A 26,747-nucleotide genomic window follows, 5' to 3' on the forward strand; every position below is an offset into this window, starting at 1 on the left:
GCAGAAAAAACCTAGGAACACCTTAAGAACACCAAAATAGACCTAGGGACACCTTAAGGACACCAAAATAGACCTAGGGACACCTTAAGGATGCCAAAATTGACTTGGGGACAAAATAAATTAAATAAGTAAGTTTTGGTTGCGCTGAAATAGCCTATTAATGAAAGTAGGGGGATATACAGTCCCCAGATGACGAGATTGGAATTCGCAAAGAAATATACAGATGATACACAAAGGGTCTGGAACCTAGATTAATCCTTACCAGAGTAATGAAAATGCCAAATGGAAAAAGAAAGGATCTGTTAATGAGCCAGAACAAGCTCATTAGTAAGGTTTGGTAGAAGTAGTTTCATGAGTTTGCATTGCTGCAAAATTTATTTACATTTACATTTACAGCATTTGGTAGACACCATTATCCAGAGTGACTTTTACACAAGTGAGCAGTTGAGAGAAAGGCCTTGCTCAGCCCCAAGGGTAGCAGCATGGCAGTGGTGGAATTTGAACTTACAGTCTTCTAATCAATAGTCCAATGTCTTTAACGTTTCCTTTGAAGATTAGGATCGATTACGTAACTCATTATGGTAGCAGCAGAATGAATTCAGAAGTCAACATCCTGTCTGCATATTTATAGAGAATTACAAAAAGCTAAGGTAGCAAGACATTGACCCAAATCACACTGACACGGAGTGGTCTGCTACCAAAGGTGCCATATTCTATGTTGTTTATCTAGACATTTCCTTAGTATCAGGAAGTGAAAGCTGAAATTCTGATCGGTTATATTCAACTTCTGATCTCCAACCCAGATGTCTTCAGTGTATAGCAAAAACAATCCCAATACTTTCAATGAGGGCTGTAAATAAAATAAAAAAAAACATCCACAAATCAGGGCTGCAAAGAGATGAGCTTAGGCTTATAAGGATGCGCTAGGAGTAAAGTCTGAAAATAATGTCAGAAAAGCAAACAAACACCAGCTCAATAATCTAAATAAAATCTTACAAAAAACAAACAAACAAATAAATTCCCAGACACTGTAAACATGACAAAACAGTAAGATCAGATCCCAACAGAACTGCAAAATGGTTTGACTGGTCAGCTAAATTATGACCTGAAAAAGTTTTCTCGGTGTAATAATACACCATAAAATGACCCGGGATGATAATGACATTGGCTTGCGATTGGTGGAGCCGTGTGTCAATCTAATTCATGTTGACAAATAGACGCTCAGCATGACCTGATAAGTCCCTCCCACATTAACAGTATGAAAACCGTACACAGGTCTAAAATCTTACTGAGAACCTGGCAAAAAATAGAGAATGAAAACAAATCGTTAGAACGGGGCTGGCAAAAGTGAAAGCGACAGCTAACTTCACCGATTTTATTTCATAATATTTTATTTATATATATGTATATTAATTTTTTTATTTTATTTTGTTTAATTTGGCAACTTTTACCATAAATCTCAAAACACGACGCCATTAAATAAATATGCAACTGGCGAGTCACAGGTGAGTGTTACTGTTCCTATATACAGCGAAATACAACTGCGGTTTTATTCTAAAAAAAATTGTTTTATTTAATATTTATTTCAAGAACTAAACAAAGCAGTTTTTTTAAGGGAAAGCGTAACAAGGGTTTACTGTCTGGTATTTTGTCATGGGAAAACGAGGCGAAGATTTATTTGATAAGTTTATGAGCACGCGACCAGATTACCTCAGATTACCTCAAAGACACGGGTTACTTTATTAAACACTCAACTCTACACCACCAAAGGCAGTGCTTAATCCTGCGTGTTTTCCGTGTTTTATGTTCCGGTATTTATTTTAATCGATCCGGCATTAACTTGTGCCTGGTGACCTGACAGCGTATCTGTGTGTGTGTGTGTGCGCGCGCGCGCGTGTGAATGAGTGAGTGAAACACAGCGAGCAAGTCTGAGTGGGTTTATGCAGATACACTTAGAGGTAACGTTTAGCTTTAGGTCTTCAACATATGTTTTTTATCAGCTTTCTTAAGTTTACAATTACTCTCATTGGTTGGTGATTATTGTTTCGTGCGCAGTGAGCAGCGGAAAGAAAGAATGGTTTATTGGTCTACCTAAATAAATATGATATTTTAAAAAAGTCAAAGAGACCGTCAAACATATTTTCATCTTTTTAAATCCACGAGAAAAGCTGATGGTGTGCCTGATCAAAAGAAATACCGAGAAGATGGAACTGTACACCTGGATGAAGAGAGCGGGAGACAGAAGCAAAGCGCGTTACACAGGTCAGAAATAACGGAGGACGCAACCACGCCGTCGGTGACTTCCACTGATCAGATAAATGATAGTGAGCACAGTCGTACTAAATCGCATATGGTAGCAGCATGGGCCTCGCTAGGTCATATGCAGCATGGTCGCTCAGCCCTCCTAAAATTCAGTGATTCTCCAGAAACTGTACACAAATTTGTGATCTCCTCAGTCCCCTTTAAATTTCATATGAAAACTCCGGCAGACTTCGGCTCTTCCCCGTCTTTCAGCGCGTTCTTCAATCCGCAGACCGCGGCGTCACAGAGCGAGGATCAGAGGACATGTGTGTGTGTGCGTGTGTGAGTGTGTGTGCGTGTGTGAGTGTGTGTGTGTGTGTGAGTGTGTGTGCGTGTGTGAGATCAGGAAGACTCGTATTTGTCTTGTTCAGTACTCAAATGTTATACACATCTATGCAATACAGTGGAATGCTGCAATAAGTTTACCATCCTACCCTGTTAGTCAAACCTTTATTTTATTTTATTTTATTTATTTATTTTTACTACTAGCCAGAAGAGCCAGTCAGTACACACTTATATAGAGTTGTTAATGCACAGGCTGAACAGATTAAAACGACTTCTACAGTATTCCGAACAGTTTACAAAGAGACAAAACGCAATAATCCTGCCCATGGATTCGAGCATGAAATAGAATGGCAAGAGTTAAATGGCTTCGACTTGGGGCGTTTATAATTGCGCTGCCACCGTTTAGTGACGTCATGTTCCCGGAAAACTGAAGTTGTGGTTGGTGTCGGTCACAGCGGCGCGAGACTGCTGGTTTTGTTCCGGAAATTATTCATTTACAAATTAAGCACTGACCAAAGGTAAATAAATTCGGACAAAGACATTGTATGCCACCAAAACCTCATATTGTTTTAATAATTGCCAAAATAAATCAATATAAACTCCGTGTACAGCTGTACTAAATAATAACCATTTTTTTAAAGACTACACTACTTGACTATTTTCAAGCTCTAAGAGACACGAAATACTGTATTGCAAATAAAAAAGCCCTAAAAACATTAATATACATTATATTTTGCGTTGTTTTGTTTCATTGAGCTCTGTTTAGCTTGAGGCAATTTGTTTTAGATGAGTTTAGACAAGGTTAGAGCCACCAGTACACCTTTTTTAAAGAAGTAAAGCAAAGCACTACTGCAGTTCTTCATGTTGTGTACAGAGAGGGGGAAATGCTTATTTCTTGTTTTTGGGGATTTATTGTTGAATATTCTTTCAGTGCATATATCCACTTCCACAAAACACACACACACTTGTCTTTGTTCTTATAAATATAAACAAGTATGTATTCATGATCATGAACAAGTGATGACAGTATGCAGACTCTGAGTAAATAAATAAACAAGCAAGCAGTTGTATTCAGAAGTTTGAGCATTGTTGTTAAACCACAACTTCACACAAGAGTTATTTCCTCAACATGTAACCATGACATCCCACACACATGTTTCTGAATCTTAAAAAACCCACATTTGAAGAACTTTGATAATCTACAGGCTTAATACGAACACAGCAAAATGACCATGACAAAATACAGTCAGTATAGTGCCTCACTAAATAAATGCCAAAGCTATACAGTAAAGGTGTTTTAACAGTTAAATTAATTATTAACATAACAATTAAACCAACCACTCTGAGAAGCTTTCCTGATCAACATAAACAGAAAAAAAGGGGTTTCCATTCAAAGTAATTAAAATATTATTGTGCAATATTATAATATTATTAACTCAAGATAGGAAGAAACGGTCCACTTGTCTCATGAGATTTTGATTAAATAATTTTATTCATGCACAAAAAACTACAAGAAAGCTTTTCGGATGTATGATTGTTCAAAAATGTTTAAAAAAGAAACCAGATGTACTCTAAAGCCTATGATCCAACAATATTATGTAGCGTACACATCTATAATTTTGTTAAGTATTTTATTACACTTAAAAATGAGTTTGTTTTAGCATTGACCTATGTGTTCTATAGAGAAATGCTACCGTTTACAGAAACTAAGTCCATTTCATGTGGCTTTGTCCTCAGATTACAGTGTAGAAGTGGTAGGGGGAAACAGCACAAAGTGGCAAAGAAGATAAACCAGATGTTAAGCAACATCACTCATTGCAGCATGTGAAACTGACAGCTCATACCAAGTGAGAAATAATGTTTGTAAATAATGTTAAGAAGAACCCCAAGCTACAAGAGTGCTTTTTTTGTCATCCGTTAAGCATGGTGATAGATTTGTTTTGGGGTTGCTTGACAGCCATTGGCACAGGAAACATTGCACAGGTACATGGAAGAATGGATTCTAGTTAATATTTTACAAAATTCAGCAAAAAACAAAATCTGATGAAGTCACTGAAGCTAAAAAGAGATGATCATCATGACTTAGGGCTGTTTCTCTACAGAAGCTGGGTACTGAGGCATTACATATTCTTAAAGGAAACATGATTCAAACATGGAACAAGGAAATATTAATCTCATCAGACATGAAACTGAATCTGAGATTCATGTCATTTCAATGAGACAACAAACCCAAATATACAGTCAGTATAACTCAAGAAGGACATATATGGCCTAGCCAATCTCTAGACTTGAATCACACTAAATTGTATAGAGTATATTGAAATGAATAGCCTACAGTGGAGGCCGGTCATTAGGGGGCACTGAGGCGCCGCCCCCTTAAAGTTAGCCAGAGAAGAATGTTACTTTAACATGTTAAAATTGATTATAGATTTTAATAACGAAATAAAATCATTTAGTTGTACTATTCCACTGTTAGGCATATTATCATTTACTTAAAATAAAAAAAATCAAAACTGACTTAGCTCATTTGTGTGTGCGTGTGTGTTTGTGTGCGCAGGGCGGCGGACAAACGACTATGTGGTTACGTTTTGAAAAACTTTTGAAAAGCATGTGACTTGAGATGGAGCTCTGATTGGCTTGTTTCAAATTTTTTGGACCTGTCCACTTTTGTTGTAAGCGAATCAATATTGTTGTTATATATTTGGCCTAATGTGATTGGACCATTCTCAGCGAGTCTCATTACCGCTCAGCAGAGGGTCAGTTAACAGATAGGTACTGATTAATGCAGAAGCAAGCGGAATATAGATTAAAGAAAATTCGGATATATATTTGCAAAAATACTCTTTCACAAGGTGTTCAGATGAAGAAAAGAAAAGAATCAAGGAGCTTGGACCAGATCGACCCAATTTGCAAATTTAGCAGCAGCAACCTTCATTACTGCTAATAAACCCACACTGAACTCAAATTCACTGATTCATAGTAGATTTATTATGTGCTTTAACAGTTGACTTTTTCAATATTTTATCTTAGCAGTAATGATACATAATCACCTGATAAATAGTTATTTACAGTCCAACTTCCTTAACTTCACCAAGTTTTATAAACTTGGTGAAGTTGAGGAATTTGCCAAGAGGAATGAGCCAAAACTAATACCTCAGAAAACCTGATGGTTTCTTGAAGTGGACATATGCACTGGAAGCATATTAAATAATACAAAGTGTCTGATTGCTCATTTCACTGTATATTGTGACACCACAAGCCGGTGGTACAATGCCGCAGAAATACTGGTCAGGTCTGCATGACAAAATAGATAGGGCATGATAGAACTGGCTTGATAAAGTAGTGTGACAGTATGGATAGGGTATTTTATAGGGTAGATGACTTATATTTTTTCATTTCTGCACAGATTTGGAGTACAAATCCAGAAATACAAATACTATATAAAGAGAAAAACATCTATGTCTGTGCGGGAAGAAATCCTCCAGCATGTGCAGAGTTGAAGGTATAAATGAAAGCGTGGGTGTACAGCACAGCTGTGAGCAGGATCTGTGACAAGAAGAGCAGCAGCATTTCCAAAAACAGTTATAATGACATTCATCCAAATCTTCAAAAGAGGTAAATCCTACCAAATGAGATTTGTATATTTGTTTTCAAACTCTGTGGCCAAAAGCCATCACATCCTCTCTTTTCCTCATCTCAGGTTACTCCGAGCTGTGCCTAGCTTGTACAGGATGAAGAAGAAACATCAGAATCTGTTGTTTGTGGGTGTTATAGCCTGGGTGTTGATCTCCATTATTTTTTTCTGCCAGAACACATACTCCAGCTTGATCTACTTCCGCACTTCTGTACTGTCAAATTCCAGCCAGGGCAGCATGAGGCTCATCACTGCCCCCCATGTGGAAAACAACACCAGCACTGAACAGCTGAATGAGAAAGATCGCCGTCATGGCAGAACTGTCAATCCTCTGATAATGCAGCAGAATTCGAGTGTAGATGAGACCTGGGCAGATAAAGTGGTTAGAGGACTATGGATGGGCTGGGCAACTTCTGACATGCTGAGCTTACAGCTTCAGAAAGCCAAGGAGGAATATACTGCTATCAATCTGTACAAGGTGAATTACACAGGAGAGCTGAAACAGCAGAGGGACAAGAAGAAGCTCCTGTGCGAGCTGAAGCAGCAGGAAGCCCTCCGGACTCTGAATGGGTCTGAGGAACCCTTTGCAAGTCTAGGATGGCAGAAACTGGTACCCCACCAACCTCTGGAGCAGGCAATGAGTGGCCCCTACAGGACATGTGCTGTGGTTTGCTCGGCTGGTGCCATTCTCAACTCATCACTGGGTCATGAGATTGGTGAGTGGCTATGTTTAGGACAGACTGTGTACAAAACCACTCTGCTTTTTCCTGTTAAACAGGTCCTGTTAGTTGAGATTTGTTTCCTTTATTGTTTAATGTAAACTATATAAGGGGGCCAAAAGAATAATTTTCTTTCAGTTATAAAAAAAACTAATATTAATATTTATCCAGGTGCATTACACATGCTTTTTACATGATTTAAAATTGAACAAATACAGAAAACCTTATATTAAATTAAAAAATGTTTTAATGCCCTGTACCATAAACTACAACTTTGTTTTGAAAATTTTGTGGAGCCATATTTCATTTAAATGGTCACATACATGTTATTCTTACTCTTTGGCTATTTACTTCAAATTTAAAATTCCAAGAACTCCATGGTTATGTTTTCACATTCACATTATGTAGACACATTCACTTCTTAAGTACACCGAACAGGCATAACATTATGACCACCTGCCAAATATTGTGTTGGTCACGTTTTTGCTGCCAACACATCTCTGAACTGACAAGGCATAGACTCTACTAGGTCCCTGAAGGTGTGCTGTGGTATCTAGCACCAATGTTAGCAGCAGATCCTTTAAGTTCTTTAAGTTGTGAGGTGGGGCCTCCATGGATCGGACTTGTTTGTTTAGCACATTCCACAGATGCTTGATTAGATTGAGATTTGGGGAATTTAAAGGCCATGTCAACACCTCAAACTCATTGTTGTGTATATCAAACCATTTCTGAACCATTTTTACTCTGTGGCATGGTGCATCAGGGAATACTGTTTCCATGAAAGAGTGTACATAGTCTGCAACAATGTTTAGGTAGGTGGTACGTGTCAAAGTAACATTCACATGGATGGCAGGACCCACGGTTTCCCAGCAGAACATTTCCCAAAGCATGACACTGCCTCCACCGGCTTGCCTTCTGCCCATAGTACATCCTGGTGCCATGTGTTTCCCAGATAAGCATTGCACACGCACCGGGCCATCCACATGATTTAAAAGAAAATGTGATTCATATCTTCTTCCATTGCACTGTGGTCCAGTTCTAATGCTCACGTGCCCATTGTTGGCGCTTTCTGCGGTGCACAGGGGTCAGCATGGGCACCCTGACTGTTCTGTGGCTATGCAGCCCCATACACAACAAACTGTGATGCAGTGTGTGTATTCTGACACATTTCTATCAGAATCAGCATTAACTTAAGTAATTTGAGCAACAGTAGCCTTGGCTGTCCATGAACATGTTGCTGATTCACCACTGTTCCTTCCTTGGACCACTTTTGATAGATACTGACCACTGCAGACCGGGAACACCCCACAAGAGCTGCAGTTTTGGAGAGGCTCTGATCCAGTCGTCTAGCCATCACAATTTGGCCCTTGTCAAACTCGCTTAAATTCTTACACTTGCCCATTTTTCCTGCTTCTAACACATCAACTTTGAGGACAAAATGTTGACTTGCTGCCTAATATATCCCACCCACTAACAGGTGCCATGATGAGGAGATAATCAGTTTTATTCGCTTCACCTCTCAGTCATCATAATGTTATGCCTGATCCGTGTATATGCTTCACCCCTGGAGTGAGGTGATGCACCCTCTGCTTTCACCTAGTAGTCATGGAAGGACATTTCCATTTTTAATCATTTGGTATACAAAGCAACATAGAGCCTGAACCTCCAAAGTGAGCCTTGATGCTTTATAAAAAATATCATTAATGTCCAACAAAACTGTATACATGTCAGTTAATTATGTGTTATGTATTGTTTACTAAAATCTTAAACTAAATTCAGCAAGTTATAGAAGTCAAAAAGGGCACAGTCATCTGCATACTGTGGTTTGTAAATAATAAAGAGGTTTCACTTTGTGAGAGCTTATAGTTGCCAGACACTAAACAGATACCAGCTTCAGGATATTAACAGCAGCAAGGAACAGGAATATGAACTCAGTGAAAAAATGGGAAAAACATACAGTGACCTGCCTATTCTATCAAAAGCCTGCAATTTTAAAAGGGTTTTGTAGACATTTCATATGTCCATTGTATATACATAAGATTTAAGCTTTGTATATTGTATATACTTAAGATTTTTTTATTTATTTTGGAAGCACCAGCATATTGCATTTTTCCCAGTTTTCTTCCCATGCCAGTAGGTGTATTGGTGATAGTGAAGGTGTGGAATGCAGTTTATCCTGGGTGAATTCCCACTTCACTACCAGTGTTCCCATGATAGCCTCCCTGGTCATGATAACTAGATTAATAAGGATGAATGGATGAATATTGAATGAATGAGTGAGTATTGTTAATGTGTCAATAGATTCTCATGACGCAGTGCTTCGATTCAATGCTGCTCCAACTGAGGGCTATGAGAATGATGTGGGCAACAAGACCACCATCCGCATCATCAACTCTCAGGTAGACATTTGTTCACTTACCAATCTCATACACACATGCTCTCTAAATGAGAGGACATGGACACATGCATGTTACTGAAAAACCCCTTTATGTCCATTTGTGAACAGATTATGGCTGGTCCACAGCATAGGTTTAATGACAGTCATCTCTATAAAAATGTTACACTTGTGGCATGGGATCCTAGTCCATATTCTGGCAACCTTGAAAAGGTGAGTAATAACAACAACAAAAAAAATCCACAGTTCAATTGCTGTTGATCAGTATGTCAACAAACCTCCAATCTTTTTCCTTAAAAGTCCAGCTTAGTCCAAGTTTTCATTCCAGTAGATTCATTTCTAATTCATTAATATACACATCACTAGCATTGAACACATTAAATGATGATTTAATACTGAAATATGTTTTCAGTTAAAAGACATGGATTTCACAATATGTACGTCAGAGGTGCGGAAATAGGAAATGAGACAGCTCGCTCTCTCACCATAACCCCCGACACCCCCAACCCCCATTTCCACTGAGCACTGAATGAGTACTTCACAGAAATATATGCATAAGTTTCCAGATCTGTCATCACTTCACACATCTCTTGGGTCTTTCACAGTGGTACAAGAGCCCAGATCATGACCTGTTCACAGCATATATTGAACAAAGGAAGAGATCTCCATCACAGCCCTTCTACATCCTGCACCCAGACTTCCTCTGGAACCTGTGGGACATTCTTCAGGGCAACACAGAAGAGAACGTCCATCCCAATCCACCCTCGTCAGGGTTCATAGGTTAGACTAACATTCACACAGAATAAACAAAACTGTTCAGGTGATACGAAGAGCCATTTTGGAACTGGGTAATATACGGCACCTCAGTGAACTTTTAAATGACCTCATCAGAATAAGCATGAAATAATGGTAAAGCATTGCTATATCAGTATTAATGATGTTAGAATGTACATATCAATATATTAAATATTCGAACACTCCTACCATGTAATAAAATAAAAGAGTATTTAGTTCAAAATTTTTTCATGCAGCTAGAGGCATAAACCTCAACCAAATTATTTGCCTTTTCAATCAATGCATCAGTGCAAATCGTCCATTTGTTACACCCATATTGTAAGTTAAATATTAATAATATGCATTAACAGTAATCATAAATGTAATTGCCAACATCATTAGTGATAATTAGAAATGAAGCTGCTTTGATGAAATTGCACATGTCATGCCTCACAGCTACAGGGTTATGAGTAAAATCCTGTTCGTTCCTCCTGGGTTTTCTGGGCTTGTGGATTGTGTGGCTGCGTTTGTGTGGCTCTGTGTGTCACCATGACTATGAGCTGGGTAAAGTGGTTAATAATATATAAAGGATTAAAATGGATTAAAAATATTAGGAGTCCGTTTTATATCTTGACTAAGCAAGTGTTTGTGTTTGCCAACGGATGTCACAATAAACAAAATGAGAATTCCTCTTTCTTTGTTATAAGTACTTAAAAATCTGCTCATTTTTCATTTGGTTTTGATTTCAGGTATCATTCTGATGATGAACATTTGTGAGACTGTTGATATCTATGAGTTCATCCCATCTAAAAGACACACAACTCTGTGCCACTACTATGCGCAGTACCATGACATGGCCTGCACACTGGGAGCGTATCACCCACTGCTTTATGAGAAGCTTCTCATCAGAAGAATGACCACTGCCTCTTTGGACGAACTTATGACAAAGGGAAAGGCCACTCTCCCAGGGTTTAGTCAGATCACCTGCTAAGGGCAGCAAGTGTAATAAAGATGCGGCATAAACTCAGAGCTCATTAAAAACCAAATCAACAGAAATAACCAGATTAAAATATACGTGATAAATCAGAGGCTATTACACTTCTTTACTACTGTAGGGAAACTGGCAGGGTGGAAAGTAAATGACTAGTTTTTTATTTACTATACTATACTATACATAGTATTTTGTTACTATACTTATAGATTAAATACACACTATTTCAAGTGTATATTTTTCAGGTGAATACCTGTGACATCACAAAAGTCTCTTCTTAGCTAGTCAGTGACTGTACGCTATGTACAGTGTGTTCAGTGTAGAATCTATTCATTTCTATTGAGAAACCAATATCCATTTCATCAGTGAAAAATGTAAAATGTGCCAGTTAAGGCTCTGGGTCGTTGACCGGAAGATCAGGGGTTCAAGCCCCAGCACCCCCAAGTTGCCACTGTTGGGCCCTTGAGCAAGGCCCTTAACCCTCTCTGCTCCAGGGGCGCCGTATCATGGCTGACCCCGCGCTCTGACCCCAACCTCCAAGGATGGGATATGCGAAGAAAGAATTTCACTGTGCTGTAATGTATATGTGACAAATAAAGGCTGTTTCATTTCAGTATGGTTAATGTTATAGCTCTCTGTGTATCTGAATATGCATAAACCACCGAACTGAAGTTTGCAACCAAAGTGCCTCTGAAAAAATGTTACAATGTGTTGCGGAAAAACAAAGATTTGAACTTTTATGGAGACTGGAAACTAGGATAACTTTCCAGATATTGGACAATTGTAATGGGGAACTGGTATCAGAAAATGTCTGCTACTTCATGCTTTGTAAACACACAAAATAAAGCAAGCCAAACTGACCTAGAGAACAGCACTTACAGTACTTAAACAAAGTTAGAATAGAGAGAGACACTGGCACCTAAGGGACAAAAATTTACACTAAAGCCTGTCATATTTTTATCATCATAAGGGGTAAACCAATACATGCAACTCTTCATGTTATTTATAACGAGATTGCATGTTTGTTTGTATATAAAGTATTCTTTCAAGGTACCTGTTACTCAGGACTGTAAATTTTAACCACTACTGGCATTTAAATACGAGAAAAAACTAAATATATATTCTTTAAATTATATATATATATATATTCTTTCATTCATTTTAGATTTAATTTCATTTACCTTCTATTTTTAGAACACATGCCTTAAAGTTCAACTAATGTCTAATTCATGGTGTCAAAACCATTTGGTGATATATTGTAAAGGTTTCAAGTTTCAGATTTCTGCACTAAAACAATGGGTTTATGATGTGTCATAAAATGGTCAAATTATCTTTCTTTTCTTTTTTTTAGCCATTTTTTGGTTTACACAGTGCATAAATGTGAACACAAGTTCTTTCTTGGTTTCTTGTCTTTATTAATATTTTTTTTAATTGTTTAAAAAGTCCCACTCTCAAAATGGACTCAACTGTAATGTGCATCAATAGACAGTGACTTATATAAGAAGGCATAGATTCATTTGTTGTGCCTGTTAGGAAAACAAAAAAATAATAAAAAGAGAGCTGCTTATTTCCTAATCAGGAGATTATGATTAGTAATAATCATAGTTGACATTGGCTCCATGTCTGAATCCGCTGGCATCTCGCGGTCCCATTGCAGCATTCTCATCATAGTGATGCTGCCGACCCTGATCGTTAGCTTTGGCATGGTCCATCCAGTAAGCGAGATCTGTCTCAAGCCTCTGTAAATAGCACAATATAAAGTTTAATTAGTAATTCATTTACATTTCTGGCATTTTGCAGACGCCCTTATCCAGAGTGCTTTACAATTTATCTCATTTTATACAAGTGAGCAATTAAGGGTTAAGGGCCAAGCTCAGGGGCCCAGCAGTGGCAACTTGGTGGACCTGGGAATCAAACTCAGAACCTTCAGATCAGTAGTCTAACACTGTAAACACTAAGCTACTACATCCCAATTCAAAGACCTTTATTAACTGTCTTAAGTTTTAGAAAATGGTAAAAACATATTTGGCACTTGCGGTAAGCTAGAAAGTAGTAATTATGCACCTTATAAATGAGTCTGATGCATGAAAAGATAGATCATATACTTCAGTTTAATGGACAATTTAGAGAACTGTCCATTTCATGTTTATTCATATACCTATCAATCTATCCATACAGCCAATCAACCTGATTACCATTACAAAGCACTGACACTGGAGACTCATGTGAATTAAACATCTCCTAATAGAAAACCTCACCACGTCAATTATCAGGGTTTTATTTTTTTAAGAAGAAGAAGAAGCCTTTATTACAGCCATACATACATTACAGCATAGTGGAATACTTTTCCTCACATATCCCAGCTTAGGAAGTTGGGTCAGAGCACAGAAGCAGCTATGATACAGTGCCCCTGGTTTACACCCTGAGAGTCGATGTTTAAAATATAGTGAAGTTTATTGCTAATTTTAATTACACTCACAGCCTCATCATAGCCCATATGCATGAACTGCTGGATCCACTGCTGCACATCTGGACGGCTGCGATCCCACAGGTTTCTCCGAGGTCTCCGGGGCGCTGACAGGAATTCCTTAGCTTTCACTTGAGGGACCACGAGTTCGTCGACAGATCTGCTCTGCACTGTGAAACGGAGGTTAAGAGCTACACTCACTGGGTTTTTGACATTCTGACTGTTAGATCAGTTTAGCAGCATGGCTGAGCATGGTTCAAATAATTCCATGAGAGGAAAAATGTTCAAAATCTATGCATAAGGCTTAGTCCCAGTCTTTGGTTGGTGGAAACACAGTGTACAAGATTTGTACTACAAGATTTGCATATATATATATATATATATATATATATATATATATATATATATATATATATGCAAATCTGTATATATGTTCTTACTTAGGTTTGAATAACAATACAGCACAAACTAACACAAGAAATGATCACTAGAAGTACATCACAGATACTTCAATATAAACATATTTAATGTATTTCAGGGTGGAGTTTTCCTTTATTTCAATCCCAGCAATTATTATAATACTCTGATATAAATACACCGATCAGCCATAACACTATGAGCACTGAGAGGTGAAGTGAATAAGACTGATTATCTCCTCATCATGGCCCCTGTTAGTGGGTGGGATATATTAGGCAGCAGGTGAACATTTTGTCCTCAAAGTTGATGTGTTAGAAGCGGGGAAAATGGGCAAGCGTACGGATTTGAGTGAGTTTGACAAGGGCCAAATTGTGATGGCTAGACGACTGGATCAGAGCATCTCCAAAACTGCAGCTCTTGTGGGGTGTTCCCGGTCTGCAGTGGTCAGTATCTATCAAACGTGGTCCAGTGCAGTGGTGAACTGGCAGCAGGGTCATAGGCGGCCAAGGCTCATTGATGCACGTGGGGAGTGAAGGCTGGCCCGTGTGATCTGATCCAACAGACGAGCTACTGTTGCTGAAATTGCTAAAGAAGTTAATGCTGGTTCTCACAGAAAGGTGTCAGAATACACAGTGCATGATGGGTCAGGGCTGTTTTGGCAGCAAAATAGAGACCAATACAATATTAGGCAGGTGGTCATAATGTTATGCCTGATCGGTGTATATCAGTAGCAGAGCTTTGTATTCTGGAGGCTGTATTGCATAAAACAATTAGCTGACACATTACCATTTCTTTTCTTCAAGATCTTGCTCAGGGTACTTTCACCTGATCCACCTGGAACAGACCAGCACAATGCTCTTCATGGTATTAAAACTACAACAGTAAAGTTTTGTACCATTGTAATACAGTTTCAAATGACCTGCCACCCAGAGCCACCATCCAACAAAGACATTTGTTCAAATTATTGATTTTCCACATCAATATGGATTGATTCTTGGACCAATAGTGTACAAACCTATCCAGAAAGTGTTGGTGTGGGTACAGAGGCCACAGCTGAATCTATTGAAAGCCAAGATCAGCTGCTTAAAACTGGTGGAATCAGAAGCGGCTCCTGTTTGACTGGGATGAAAACCTGCACTCCCACTGGTTCTTTGTGTATAAGATTGTACACGCAGGTCTTAGACGGATGTATTGAGGTGCAGATGAAAATGTCTTTGACTTGCTATAGTTCAGGAGAGAATGAAATGAGCTGCACATTGCAAATATCCTTGCTAACTGTTATATTCCAGTGAGCTTCTGTAATGTGTCTTTCTACACATCGCTAACCAACTGCAGTGAAAATTAAGGGGATTAATAAAGTACTATTACATGCTGTGGGAATAATTTTTATGGTTTAGAGTATTAAGAGTGTATTTGAATGCATACCTGTTTGTGTTTGTATAAAATGATAAGAATCAGAAGACAGCATGATTGGATCGTCAGGCACCACCTCAGTTTATTGACCACCTCTATATAAAGGTTTAACAATATGAGAGGTGTACTGGTGCCTCAAGAAGAATAGAACTCGGCCCTGAGCAAAAGCGCAACACATGTAAGGGAGTCAATTGTTGATTGAGATAAAGCTGGGAGTAAATATGCAGGAAAGATACATAAGAGAACAGCCAGTACGAAATGTAATAGATGAGAACCATAAAAATTAAAATTAAGCAACAACAGACGGAGCACTGGCCCTGAGAACTTACCCATGCTGTCCTCTGTGTTCAAATGAGCTTTGATTAAAAAGCAAGCTGGAAAATTCCCACTGATAAGGGTGAAGACGCCCATTGTTTTTTATGATTGACCTAGAAAGTGTGATTATAATAGTATTCGAAAAAGCTAAAAAGTAGTTATAAAGTAAGAGATAATGGTGTCCAAACAGAAAATGGGTGGGTCTTTCCCAGCAAAGAGGTGTTGGTTTGAATATTATGAAAAGATAAGAGAAAAGAATAAAAGAACTAAGGTTTGAGATGTTATTTCAGAGGTTGCTGGGATGTTCATGCGTGAGCAGCTCAATTCTTGTAACCAGCACTGATTGCAAATAAAACCTTGTTTCTGCATAATTTGGCTGAGCTTGTCGGGTCGAGGTGGAGTTGGAGTCAGATAATAGCAAAGTATTAATTGAGCAGTATAAAATATTTTCCACAATGTACACACATCCACACACACACACACACACATCTACACTAATGCCCATTTATGTCTTTGCACTGGAGGAAAAGGGAGAAAATGCAAGCCAACCCTCCCCTTTTTCTTACCTTAGCTTATTTTATTGGAATTATATTATCTACAATTAGCTGGCTAAATTTCATTTAATATGCACCACAAAATGTAAACAGATGCAAAAATGCTTTCAACCCCTAAATTTCCAGATACTATCAGTGGGTCTAGAATAATTTTTCTAATATCATAAGCTGAAATTATTATACTGCCAAATTAATATACAGAAGTTCAGTCAGGAATCAGAGATAATGTACTTAGTTTCTGGTGGTCCTGCTAAATCTGTATTGACTAATCTTAATGGATTGGTTTCTATGTTCATCTTCATATATTGTTTGCAGCAAAATTCACATTTTTAGTAGTCATTTAAAACCAAAACCACTCTCTCTCTCTCTCTTTCTCTCTCTGCATACCCCTGGTTGTTTTCATTAGTTTGGTAATGGGAACAAATGCAAAAGCAATTAAAGTGAAGGGAAAATGCTCCAGAAAAGAGGAACTGAAATTGAGAAAGGGATTATCTTAGAGATGTTAACATACCTGAGGTGTTGCAGAGGATGAGGAACATGAGGAAGAACAAAGCTTTTATACAAACGCTGTAGAGCTTCATGTCTTTAGTCTTTTAGCTTAGCTGGGGCTGTGTGGTATGATCTAAAGGAAACAATTTTAGGTACTGTAGGCAAGGAGGAATAACCCTCAGGACACAAGGGCTAACATTCCGGCTAAGAAAAACTTGCCACTGCCCGCGAAGGAATGCAGGCAAAAGCAGAAGTTAATGTTTCGATTGCCCTCCAACTTACCACTGTAATACCCTCACTGTTCTTTTTAAAGGAACATCTGTCACCTACATGTTCATCCATTTGTCTAATCTGCCAATCATATGGCTGAAGCACAATTCAAATATCGCACAGCTTTAGTTAATGCTCATGTCAAACATCAGAATGAGGAAAACGTATGATGTCTGTGACCTTAATCTTAAACATATTACTGTTGTTTCTGTGAGGACATGTTTATTCTGAATTTGTGTAAGGATTCTCAGTTTCAGGTTTTCTGACATCTTTCTGGTTTCTTGTGAACACTACCACCTGTGTTATGTTTGTCTTAGAGAGAGAGAGAGAGAGAGAGAGAGAGAGAGAGAGAGAATAGGCTGGTGAGGAACTGTTTATAGCTGCTATAATAAGGGTATAATGAAATAGTACACCATACACCAACTTGACCTGAAATCTACCAGAACACAAAACAGTTCAATTATATCAGTGTGGATGTGTGTTTACAAAATAACAGTCTTTGCTCATTGTATATTTGAAACTGGATTAGCGTCTTCTCCCCGATTACATGACATCCACATGGCTTAGAGGCAGAAATAGGTGCAACTGCAATATGAATAGATCAACACATGTAGACAGCCCGAGGCTGAAAGAGAGAAGCATCTCTGCAATGTTATCTTAGCCTTCAGGCTACATTCTTTACTGTTCCTCACCACTCTACCTTTTCAACACATTTTACTTCACCCACAGCAGTTACAGCAGTCTGCGTAGCTACAGCAGTCTCAAAGAGGATGAATACATGAATAAACTTTGCTTAAAAGTGATTTTTTTTTACTATTTACAGTGACAGAATTGAGGCATGCAGCACATATTTATTGTTTGCTTAACAACATTAATTCTATTTATTTAAAAAGAAAAAAACCTTTTATACTTGGCCTCCACTATCTAGTGGTGGACAAAGTGACTGTACATGTGCTGTACTGTCAGACATTTTGACAATCCTTAATGGTACTTCAAGATAGACAGGAACTTCTGGAAAGTGGCAGGAATTTACTCATGTGACAGCATTCTTTTACACAGTCAAAAAAGTGTATACTCCATTATTCTTCATGAGGTGGAGAATCGTAGCCCAGACGACTAGCCGAGGGGAAATGAGCCCAGAAGGTTCTGGCCAGCTCGTCGATTTTATCGTAGCCAGCATGATTACGCAGCTCTTCGATCCAGCCGAAAAAGTCAGAGGAGGTCAGAGCCCAGTTTGGCATGTCCCGCTTTTCCCTGGACTCTGCTGAGAGCCAGTCAGACAGTTGAACACCAAATGAGGAATGATTAAAAGAATAACTTAATGCACAACTTAATGCCTTGCACTTGTAAAAATTCACTACATTATAGTATCAGTATATAAAATATGTTGATTTTATATTAGACAGGTGCTGATATTGAGCTAATGTCATATAATAAACTTTATAGTCTTAATCCATTGTTTTAACAGGCATGGGCAGAGTACTAAACGAAAGACAATCAGAAGTGGAAGAGGACAGAATTGTGGTCAGTCAGGCAGAAATATCTAACATGCGTTTACTCTCCATTTCTGGACATATATCTTTGCAATAAACTAATCTCATTATGACTAGCCGAGTCATTAGGTTTTAAAAAATTTGTCTTACGAATATTGTGCCTGTTGAATCTGCTGATATGTTCAATACCGTACATGATCATTGTCTAATCTACACATAATATTTACAGTGAGTGCTCACCGTGGCTCTCTTCAGCACCTGCAATGGAGATTTAAAGCAGAGTGAGTAAAATCAGCTTCAAATGGAAATTAGAGTCTACTCTGTTAGCTAGCTCATTGACGATAATGGAATTTTGGTCAAATGCATTATTTTCACAGTGTAAAAAAATGGACAGCATGCATAGGACGGTTGCTGATCTCCGTAAATGGCAGACTGAAAGGCAACCAAAGTGTTAATAATTAGTTGAATTCAGTACAGAAGCTGAACTGTCCTCTGACATGTTGAAAGTTTAGAGATGAGATAAGATAGAACTTTATTAATCCTAAAGGAAATTCTTTTGCCAGAGACTGCTTCAAGAGCACACAAAAAATGAAATATAAATGAAATATGCTACATATAATTGATTAATAGTGTGATTAAATGTGTACTTTGTAATGCTGTTGATGTTTGAAAATGAATTTTAACTTAAATAAATAAATAAATAAATTCAAAACCAGTGATTTTTATGCACATTCCTAATTGAAATTGTCTGTGCTTCAAACATCCTCTCTCTCTCTCTCTCTCTCTCTCATAGACTGAAAATCACTCTAGTCTCATGCTAGTTCCAAATTATTTTATATAAACCTTTTTGAATTTTAATGGAGGTTTGTCTGGTGTTACTGTTACTAGTGTTATGGCCTGTGTTTATCACCTCAGTGACGTTAACACCTCCGGTGACTTGGGTTATGGTTAAGGCACGTAATGACACCTCAATAATAAAATAAATAAATAAAATAATAATAATAATGAATTGTGTGTGTATATATATAATTCATTATAGTCACAATTTTCAAATAGAACATAAATACATAATGGTCTCAGCGTCACCATATTCTGAGAATGATGAAAAATGGGACGTTCTTTGTATTAGGATGGCTGCACTGGACTCTGCTTCCCACAGTAGACAATCACTCTCTCATTCACAGTCACTAGACTTCTGATTCAACAGACCTGTGCTCACACACACACACACACACACACACACAATGCACATCCTCTCTCTCTCTCTCTCTCTCTCACACACACACACACACACACACACACACACACTCTGAAAATACACTCAGTTTACCTTGTGTTCTGAGTGTACAGTGCCAAGCCTTTGTTTACGTTTCTGACTTTGTGTGTAATTTGGTATGGTTTTGCCTGGTCTAGATAATCAGGCATCTGCATCTGTCTCAACCTCCTCCTCGTGACACTGTTATCTATAACTGCTGTGTAAAATTTTCCCATTGCAATTTGTGTTTAAATTATGTAATATAGAGAAATAATGAACAGAAGTCTTAAAATGCCCAGAATAGGTTTACTGAATATCAGCTTTACTGAATAGCGTTTAAATATTTCAGACCTACTGCAGTAGCACAGTGATCATATATGTTAATGATCTGATGGTCAGTACAGAGGTAACGAAAACATAGAAATGCATGTGCCACAAGTGCAGATTCATAGTGTGAGGGGGAAAAGCCTTTCATGAATAGCCTTGCTTCTGGTGTAAAAAGGGCTGTATTGAATATTCTTGCCATTGTAATATTTCTCTTCTCTCCTGCAGGCTTCATATCTGACTGCTCACTTCCTCCCGCATGAGAGTAAAAACCAACTTCTTTCGGCATCAAACTATTACCTTGTGAGGTTTTTTTAATTATCTTACACACACACACAATCATCATCCAAAGCCGAAGAAAACCAAAACTGAGAACAAAATGCAGATGAACTGGCACTGACTATACTGTCAAACAGCAGGCATATGCTTTATTATTTAAATAATAAGGATTTAAAAGTAGCTAGGTCTCTTACCTGACAGGCAGAAGAGCCCGAGCACGAGCACGCACAGGACTAGCGAAAAGCGAGGCATGGTCACTTTGCTGAAAGGAAAGGCCTTCTTAATGACAGTGTATTTTCCTTCTGTTAAAGTGAGTGAGTATTAGCCATCATCAGCAAGGAGACAATTATGTGGCTAATATGCTTCTAAAACACTGCTGTTTCCAGATACATTTCCCGCCATTTATTAAATGTCAATTTTCATTACATTAATTCTAATACAATGCTTTGTATTGTAGAAAACTAACAAATTAATGAAACTTGGTGAGCTTCATATACACTAATATTCTAATCAGCACAGAAACAAGGCAATAATGATAATTGCAGCTGTGTGTGAGATTACCTGCAGCACCGTATTCCACTCCTGTAGCTCTTGGTGTGTTTCTGAAGATGTTTCAGTTCTTTAAGCCAAGACGCTGACAGAGAACAGATTGAGGGCTGGAATGCTCTGTTTGCACTTCACATATCCCCTCTATATATAATACCTCCATAACACCAGGTTATAATGCCTTGTTACTGTTTGTAGTGAAATCTCACACACCAGAGTGCTATGTGCTTCAAAGCTTGTTTTGTGAAATGCAGCAAATATTCAAGAAATGAGGCCCTGGAAACGAACCTCATAAAAAATGCTATCCTAAAATTAGGACCATTCACAGGTAACGTGTGTAACATTAATTATCTCATTACTATGGCACCGGGCAAGGGATAGGATTTATAAGGCAGCAAGTGAAGAGTCAGTTCTCAAAGTTGATGTATTAGAAGCAGGGCAAAATGGGCAAGTGTAAGGATCTGAGCCTCTTTGACAAGCGCTGAACTGTGAACACTATGTGACTGGGTCTGAGCTTTTACAAAACAGCAGGTCTTGTGGGGTGTTTACAGTGTGCAGTGGTTAGTACCTAAAGTGGCTCAAGGAAAGACAACCGGTCATGGGTGCCCAAGACTCACTGATGCAAGTGGGGACCAAAGACTAGCCTGTCTGGTCTGATCCCACAGAAGATCTACTGCAGCATAAATTGCTGAAAGTTTAATGCTGGCTATGATAGAAAGCTGTCAGAACACACAGTGCATTGTATTTTGCTGCACATGGGGCTGTATAGGCAGAGTGACCATGCTGACTCCTGTACACTGCCAAAAGTTTCCACAATGGGCACGTGAGCATCAGAACTGGAGCATGGATCAATGGAAGAAGGTGGCCTAGTCTGGCTGGATGGCCTAGAGCTGGCACCAGGATGAACTATGGGAAGAAGGCAAGCCAGTGGAGGCAGTGTGATGCTCTGCTGAGAAATTCTGGCATTCAAGTAGTTGTTACTTTGACATGTAGCACCTACCTAAACATTGTTGCAGACCAAGTACACCAGTATTCCCTAATGGCAGTGGCCTCTTTCAGCAGGATAATGTTCCCTGCTGCACTACAAAAATCATTCAGGAATGGTTTGAGGAAAATGACAAAGAGTTCAGGGTGTTGACTCGGCCTCCAGATTCCCCAGATCTCAATCTGATAGAGCATCTGTAGGATGTGCTGGAAACACAAGTCCAATCCATGGAGGCTCCACCTCATAACTTAGAGGACTTAAAGGATCTGCTGCTAACATCTTGGTGTCAGATACCACACAGCACACCTTCTGAGCTCTTGTGGAGTCCATGTCTCAATGGCTCAGAGCTGGTATAGCAGCACCTACATAATATTAGGCAAGTGGTTTTAATGTAACAGCTGATTGGTGTATATTAATGCACATATTCAAATAATAATTATTATTTAAAATGATTTCAGGACTTGCTTGGCATACTCACAAACTTTAAGTCTAATGAAGAGATTAAAATGTGTTTCTTGATTTAAAAAAGGGATCTAATTCTTATGACATTTGCTGTAATAAGGTGTTAATGTAACATTTATGGATTGGAGCTAATTGTGACTAACGTCAGTGTCTCTAATGTCAACATTTTGTAACTTTTTCTGTGAAAGAAAAATCTAAAGCTAGAGGGTTTTGCAGTTTCTCTTTCATTTGCATTTTGTAACAACAGAAAAAGACTCCTACAACATAGGCAAGAATAAACTTGTTTGGTCTTTGGGAAACTGCTGAGCTAGAAAAGGGGGGAAAAAAACACTTTGGAGCATGATGGGAAAAGAACTGTTAAAGGCACCATTGCACCATCCAGTCGTTAGATATAGTCCTATAATAGCATGCCCCATCAGGTTTTATTATATACTTGATGCATATGAGCATCTTTAACCTTCTGTAGGATCAGTAACAGCTCACATAAGCTTGGATGAGAAGCCAATCATATCATCGCATCTTTACTGTAGGAATCTGTCCTTTCCAGTGATGTTTCCACATTTGGACTTTTTTTTTGCCAAATTGATATCCATCATGTGCATATTACAAACCTTTTCAACTTTTAATAATACCTTACAATAACAACATACAGACAGGTTGATTCCATGATTATGGTGCCATTCAGGCCTTTTACCTTATAGAAATTATTTCATTCTTGATTCTACTGTTGATTCTAAGAAAGTGTTCAGGCAATAATACATCATTTTGTACTGTTTCAGGGCTAACAAGCAGAATTTTTTCAAGGAGCCTTTATTTGTCACATATACATTACTACACTCTATACTTACCCAACAGAAGCCCTGATTCAGAACAGTGATACTGAATTAGCAAAATGAATCTTTATGCTCCTGTTAGATAAGATCTTGTACACAGAAAGTTATTAATTGCTATTCAACTGTTCCTTACATTAAGGCAACTAAAAATAGCAATGACATCCTGTGTGTCTGTCTAACACCAGGACACGCTGATTTCAATCTTAATCTCTTAATCCTAATCCTTCATAGTGAAATCATTATGATTTGGGTCTCCCAATACAAAATCCCTGGATCAGACAGTAAACTGTGGATTACAGCATGATAAGATCTGTGTCAGTACAGTAAGACAACTGGGTCAGAGTGACAGACAAATCCTGTACATGAAGCTTTAAAAAACAACAATAATAAAACAATGCACTAGTCAGCAGGTAGAATGAAGCAAAGTATACCAGTGGATCAAATCGTGTATGTATATAGTATAAATACTGTGTAATAAATGATAAACTAGCTGTAGGTCAGCAACTGTAATCTCCAAACATGAGCCAGAGCAGCTTCTCTAGCATATCTTCTATTGCAGATTGTTGCCAATTATACCGATCAGCCATAACATTATGACCACTGAGAGGTGAAGTGAATAAAACTGATTATCTCCTCATCATGGCACCTGTTAGTGGGGGGGGGATATAACAGGCAGCAAGTGAACATTTTGTCCTCAAAGTTGATGTGTTAGAAGCAGGAAAAATGGGCAAGCATAAGGATTTGAGCGAGTTTGATAAGGACCAAATTGTGATGGCTAGACGACTGGATCAGAGCATCTCCAAAACTGCAGCTCTTGTGGGGTGTTCCCGGTCTGCAGTGGTCAGTATCTATTAAAAGTGGTCCAAGGAAGGAACAGTGGGGAACCGGAGACAGGGCCATGGGTGGCCAAGGCTCACTGATGCACGTGGGGAGTGAAGGCTGGCCCGTGTGATCCGATCCAACAGACGAGCTACTGTTGCTGAAACTGCTGAAGAAGTTAATGCTGGTTCTGATAGAAAGGTGTCAGAATACACAGTGCATGATGGGTCAGGGCTGTTTTGGCAGCAAAAGGGGGACCAATACAATATTAGGCAGGTGGTTATAATGTTATGCCTGATCATTGTATATGCTTTTACATTATATGGCTAAAAGTATGTGGACACCATATTTTTGTTTCCACAAAGTTGGAAGCACACAGTTGTTCAGAAGGATTTCTCATCCAACATACGTGCTCAACCTCAGCACCCAACCTCACTAATGATATTTTGGTTAAAGGAGCAGAAATCCACACTCCAAAATCTAGTTAAAAGGCTTCCCAGAAGGGATCAAATCTGGAATGAAATATTTAGTAAGCACATGAGGGATGACTGGTCAGGTCTCCACATAATTCCAGCCTTATGGTGTATGTACATCAGCAGCTCAATAACCAGAGACAATGGACAGTATTCACAGGGTGCGTCTCAATCAGCTTCCTAGTTTGTGAAGACTGTATGTTATGTAAAAGAGTTCAGGCACTGGTGAAGACCCTAGCTCACTACACACTGGGGTCACACTATTTCTAGGGCATGATTAAGTACATCAATACCACGGGCTTCAACAACAAGCAGCAGAGCAGGTATCTTTTCTGATATCTATTATAAAAAATATTTTAATTGTTCTGTTACATATCCTTGCAACATTTCTAGCTAGTGGATTGTTTTAAGTAAACATTTAAAAGTTGTTAGACTTAAACAAAGTAGTCTTTATATAGAAGTTAAAAATCACAAACCTAAGTAAGAGCTACATCATCGCTAAGAAGCTACTGACATTTGTAGATGAACTTGACCGAGAACTCCTCCTCCATTCTTTTTTCAAGCCGAGAGGCATCAGAAAATATGACGTTATTTCCAGTAGGGGAATATATTGCAGTGGCATTATGGTAGCATCGATGTGATGCATTGTGGGATATTTAGCAAGCGAACATTTCAGCACTTGAATCATTTCGCAACCTACTGAACTAGGGAGCTGATCGAGATGGACACACGAATGTTCATAGATCTCGCTGGACTGATGTGTAAACTGACCTGTTTAATAAAAATATCTCAATGACAATAACACATTGTTTTAAAAAAAATGAATGGAAAGTGAAGTATTTTTATTCTCAAATTCAAGACAAATACTTTTAAATGTAAACTAAATTTGAACTGACCCCTGGTCTATAGTGAAGGTTATGCGAAACTTTCTGGACTGAACTGACTAAACATGTTGAAAGATGGTCATTTTTTACTCTCGTTCTCCAAATGTTACCCAATCAATAACAAAAGGCTGAGACATTTTTAACATTATTTTGCAAAACGTTTAATTAAACAAAATGTATTTCCAATATAACGGTCATTGGTACAGTGCTTAGTAAATTCCTCCTATATGCACCTAAGTTTAAATAGACACAGATTTAAATAAAAATGCTCTTACATTCAGACAAATACTTTAAAAAGCTGGGAAATTAAACAGGGTGTACAGAATAAGCTCTCTTGTACTTATACGAGATACCCATAAGGATATAGTACGCCTCATTTTGGGGTTGGAATAATGTGGAGTGTGTTACACTTAATGAGTGTGTGGCACATTTGGTTGAGTGTTTGACATTCATCTCATCTCATAAACAGACCTCCCTTGTGAGTCCATGCAGCTCTGTCTGTGTGTGTGTGTATGTGTGCGCGTGCGTGTGAGAGAGTGTGTCCAGCAGGGGGCAGTCAGTACCTGTGTGTCATAAATCGGCTCTTTTTGACAACGCGTATAGATAGTCCTGTACTGTAGCTCCTCTTACACACACTGTCATGTAAAATTCCCTATTGTACCGTCAAATAATATTATTTAAAAAAAGGCTACTTCTTGTGAACTTAAGTCTGTTTGCTGTGTAAAATCTGAATCGAAACTTCCGAAACAAAAGTGTGTACCACTTATTATCTCTCGATACTTGATTTCTTACCAGGCATTTGCATAACAATGACAGAATATATGAAGTAGTAAACAGGAAATGACAACGATTCAAAGAGAAGGGATGATGTCACTGCCCGGCTGCTTGCGTTGGCACGCTGTTGCCCACTTGCTGGCGAGAACTGACCACCAAGGAGAACAGTAAGGAGGCTTGGCTCAGAGTGAGGTCTATTTAGGTTCTCAAGGCTCATTTTTGGCTGGAAGGTCACTGCAGGGGTTTGACAAGGTAGAGCTTGTCTCCGTGCTCACTGGTAAAAATGGGGGCTTTCTTGTAGTGCTCCACGAGCTCGTCCATAGTGTTGAAACGCCGCTGCCCGATGCAGTACACGCCCTCGCTGCACTGTACCTTGAAGTGCTTGTTCTTGCCCGACGCCTTCAAGGAAATGGAGTAATCGCTCGGCTAAAGGAAGACACAGAAACAATGTGCCATGAGCAACACTAGATTCATCTCATTTTCTTCACCGGTGTGCTCTCTGTATTTTTGTGGGATTCACATAATATCTACATGAGCTAATGAGAAAAGCTGAGTATATAGATTTTACTTAAAAATTTTAAACGTTTCTGTTTAAA

General features: G+C 38.5%; 4 protein-coding genes across 5 annotated transcripts in view; 1 reads left to right on the plus strand and 3 right to left on the minus strand.

Annotated features, from left to right (window-relative positions):
* Positions 1 to 1,268: 1,268 nt before the first annotated feature.
* Positions 1,269 to 12,366, plus strand: st6gal2b (ST6 beta-galactosamide alpha-2,6-sialyltranferase 2b). 2 transcript variants are annotated; one of them, XM_058401896.1, is made up of 8 exons: positions 1,269 to 1,505; positions 4,324 to 4,433; positions 5,993 to 6,201; positions 6,396 to 6,936; positions 9,241 to 9,338; positions 9,446 to 9,547; positions 9,940 to 10,114; positions 10,858 to 12,366. In XM_058401896.1, the coding sequence occupies exons 4-8, from the start codon at positions 6,459 to 6,461 to the stop codon at positions 11,097 to 11,099; spliced, it is 1,095 nt and encodes a 364-aa protein (XP_058257879.1). In that variant the 5' UTR covers positions 1,269 to 1,505; positions 4,324 to 4,433; positions 5,993 to 6,201; positions 6,396 to 6,458; the 3' UTR covers positions 11,100 to 12,366. The 2 variants fall into 2 exon arrangements, with proteins under 2 accessions (XP_058257879.1, XP_058257878.1); XM_058401895.1 differs by lacking the exon at positions 4,324 to 4,433 and having other exon boundaries at positions 6,287 to 6,936.
* Positions 12,367 to 12,502: 136 nt separating this feature from the next.
* Positions 12,503 to 16,929, minus strand: ecrg4b (ECRG4 augurin precursor b). Its single transcript, XM_058401897.1, has 4 exons — positions 16,777 to 16,929; positions 14,770 to 14,817; positions 13,579 to 13,736; positions 12,503 to 12,838 (listed from the first exon to the last, which is right to left on the minus strand). The coding sequence occupies exons 1-4, from the start codon at positions 16,844 to 16,846 to the stop codon at positions 12,689 to 12,691; spliced, it is 426 nt and encodes a 141-aa protein (XP_058257880.1). The 5' UTR covers positions 16,847 to 16,929; the 3' UTR covers positions 12,503 to 12,688.
* A 1,112-nt stretch (positions 16,930 to 18,041) lies between these two features.
* On the minus strand, positions 18,042 to 20,627 carry otos2 (otospiralin 2). The gene is made up of 3 exons (XM_058401898.1): positions 20,570 to 20,627; positions 18,758 to 18,775; positions 18,042 to 18,288 (listed from the first exon to the last, which is right to left on the minus strand). The coding sequence occupies exons 1-3, from the start codon at positions 20,625 to 20,627 to the stop codon at positions 18,104 to 18,106; spliced, it is 261 nt and encodes an 86-aa protein (XP_058257881.1). The 3' UTR covers positions 18,042 to 18,103.
* Positions 20,628 to 23,172: 2,545 nt separating this feature from the next.
* nck2b (NCK adaptor protein 2b) overlaps positions 23,173 to 26,747 on the minus strand; it is a 45,033-nt gene continuing 41,458 nt past the window's right edge. Inside the window, exon 4 of the mRNA XM_058403853.1 lies at positions 23,173 to 26,577. Within this exon, the coding sequence (XP_058259836.1) occupies positions 26,383 to 26,577 (195 nt within the window). The 3' untranslated portion in view covers positions 23,173 to 26,382. The remainder of the gene's footprint in view (positions 26,578 to 26,747) is intronic.

This window comes from Hemibagrus wyckioides, linkage group LG11 (genome assembly GCF_019097595.1).
Source record: "Hemibagrus wyckioides isolate EC202008001 linkage group LG11, SWU_Hwy_1.0, whole genome shotgun sequence".
Lineage (NCBI taxonomy): Eukaryota > Metazoa > Chordata > Actinopteri > Siluriformes > Bagridae > Hemibagrus > Hemibagrus wyckioides.

What these genes read in the sequence shown, in the direction of transcription:
- st6gal2b (XM_058401895.1), top strand. Translation starts at nt 6,095, where the DNA reads ATGAAAGCGTGGGTGTACAGCACAGCTGTGAGCAGGATCTGTGACAAG. An exon ending in ATCACTGGGTCATGAGATTG is followed by an intron (nt 6,937 to 9,240) that starts GTGAGTGGCTAT and finishes ATGTGTCAATAG; the next exon opens with ATTCTCATGACGCAGTGCTT. An exon ending in ATTCTGGCAACCTTGAAAAG is followed by an intron (nt 9,548 to 9,939) that starts GTGAGTAATAAC and finishes GGTCTTTCACAG; the next exon opens with TGGTACAAGAGCCCAGATCA.
- ecrg4b (XM_058401897.1), bottom strand. Translation starts at nt 16,846, where the DNA reads ATGAAGCTCTACAGCGTTTGTATAAAAGCTTTGTTCTTCCTCATGTTC. An exon ending in GATCTTGAAGAAAAGAAATG is followed by an intron (nt 13,737 to 14,769) that starts GTAATGTGTCAG and finishes TCCGTTTCACAG; the next exon opens with TGCAGAGCAGATCTGTCGAC. An exon ending in ATATGGGCTATGATGAGGCT is followed by an intron (nt 12,839 to 13,578) that starts GTGAGTGTAATT and finishes TGCTATTTACAG; the next exon opens with AGGCTTGAGACAGATCTCGC.
- otos2 (XM_058401898.1), bottom strand. Translation starts at nt 20,627, where the DNA reads ATGCCTCGCTTTTCGCTAGTCCTGTGCGTGCTCGTGCTCGGGCTCTTC.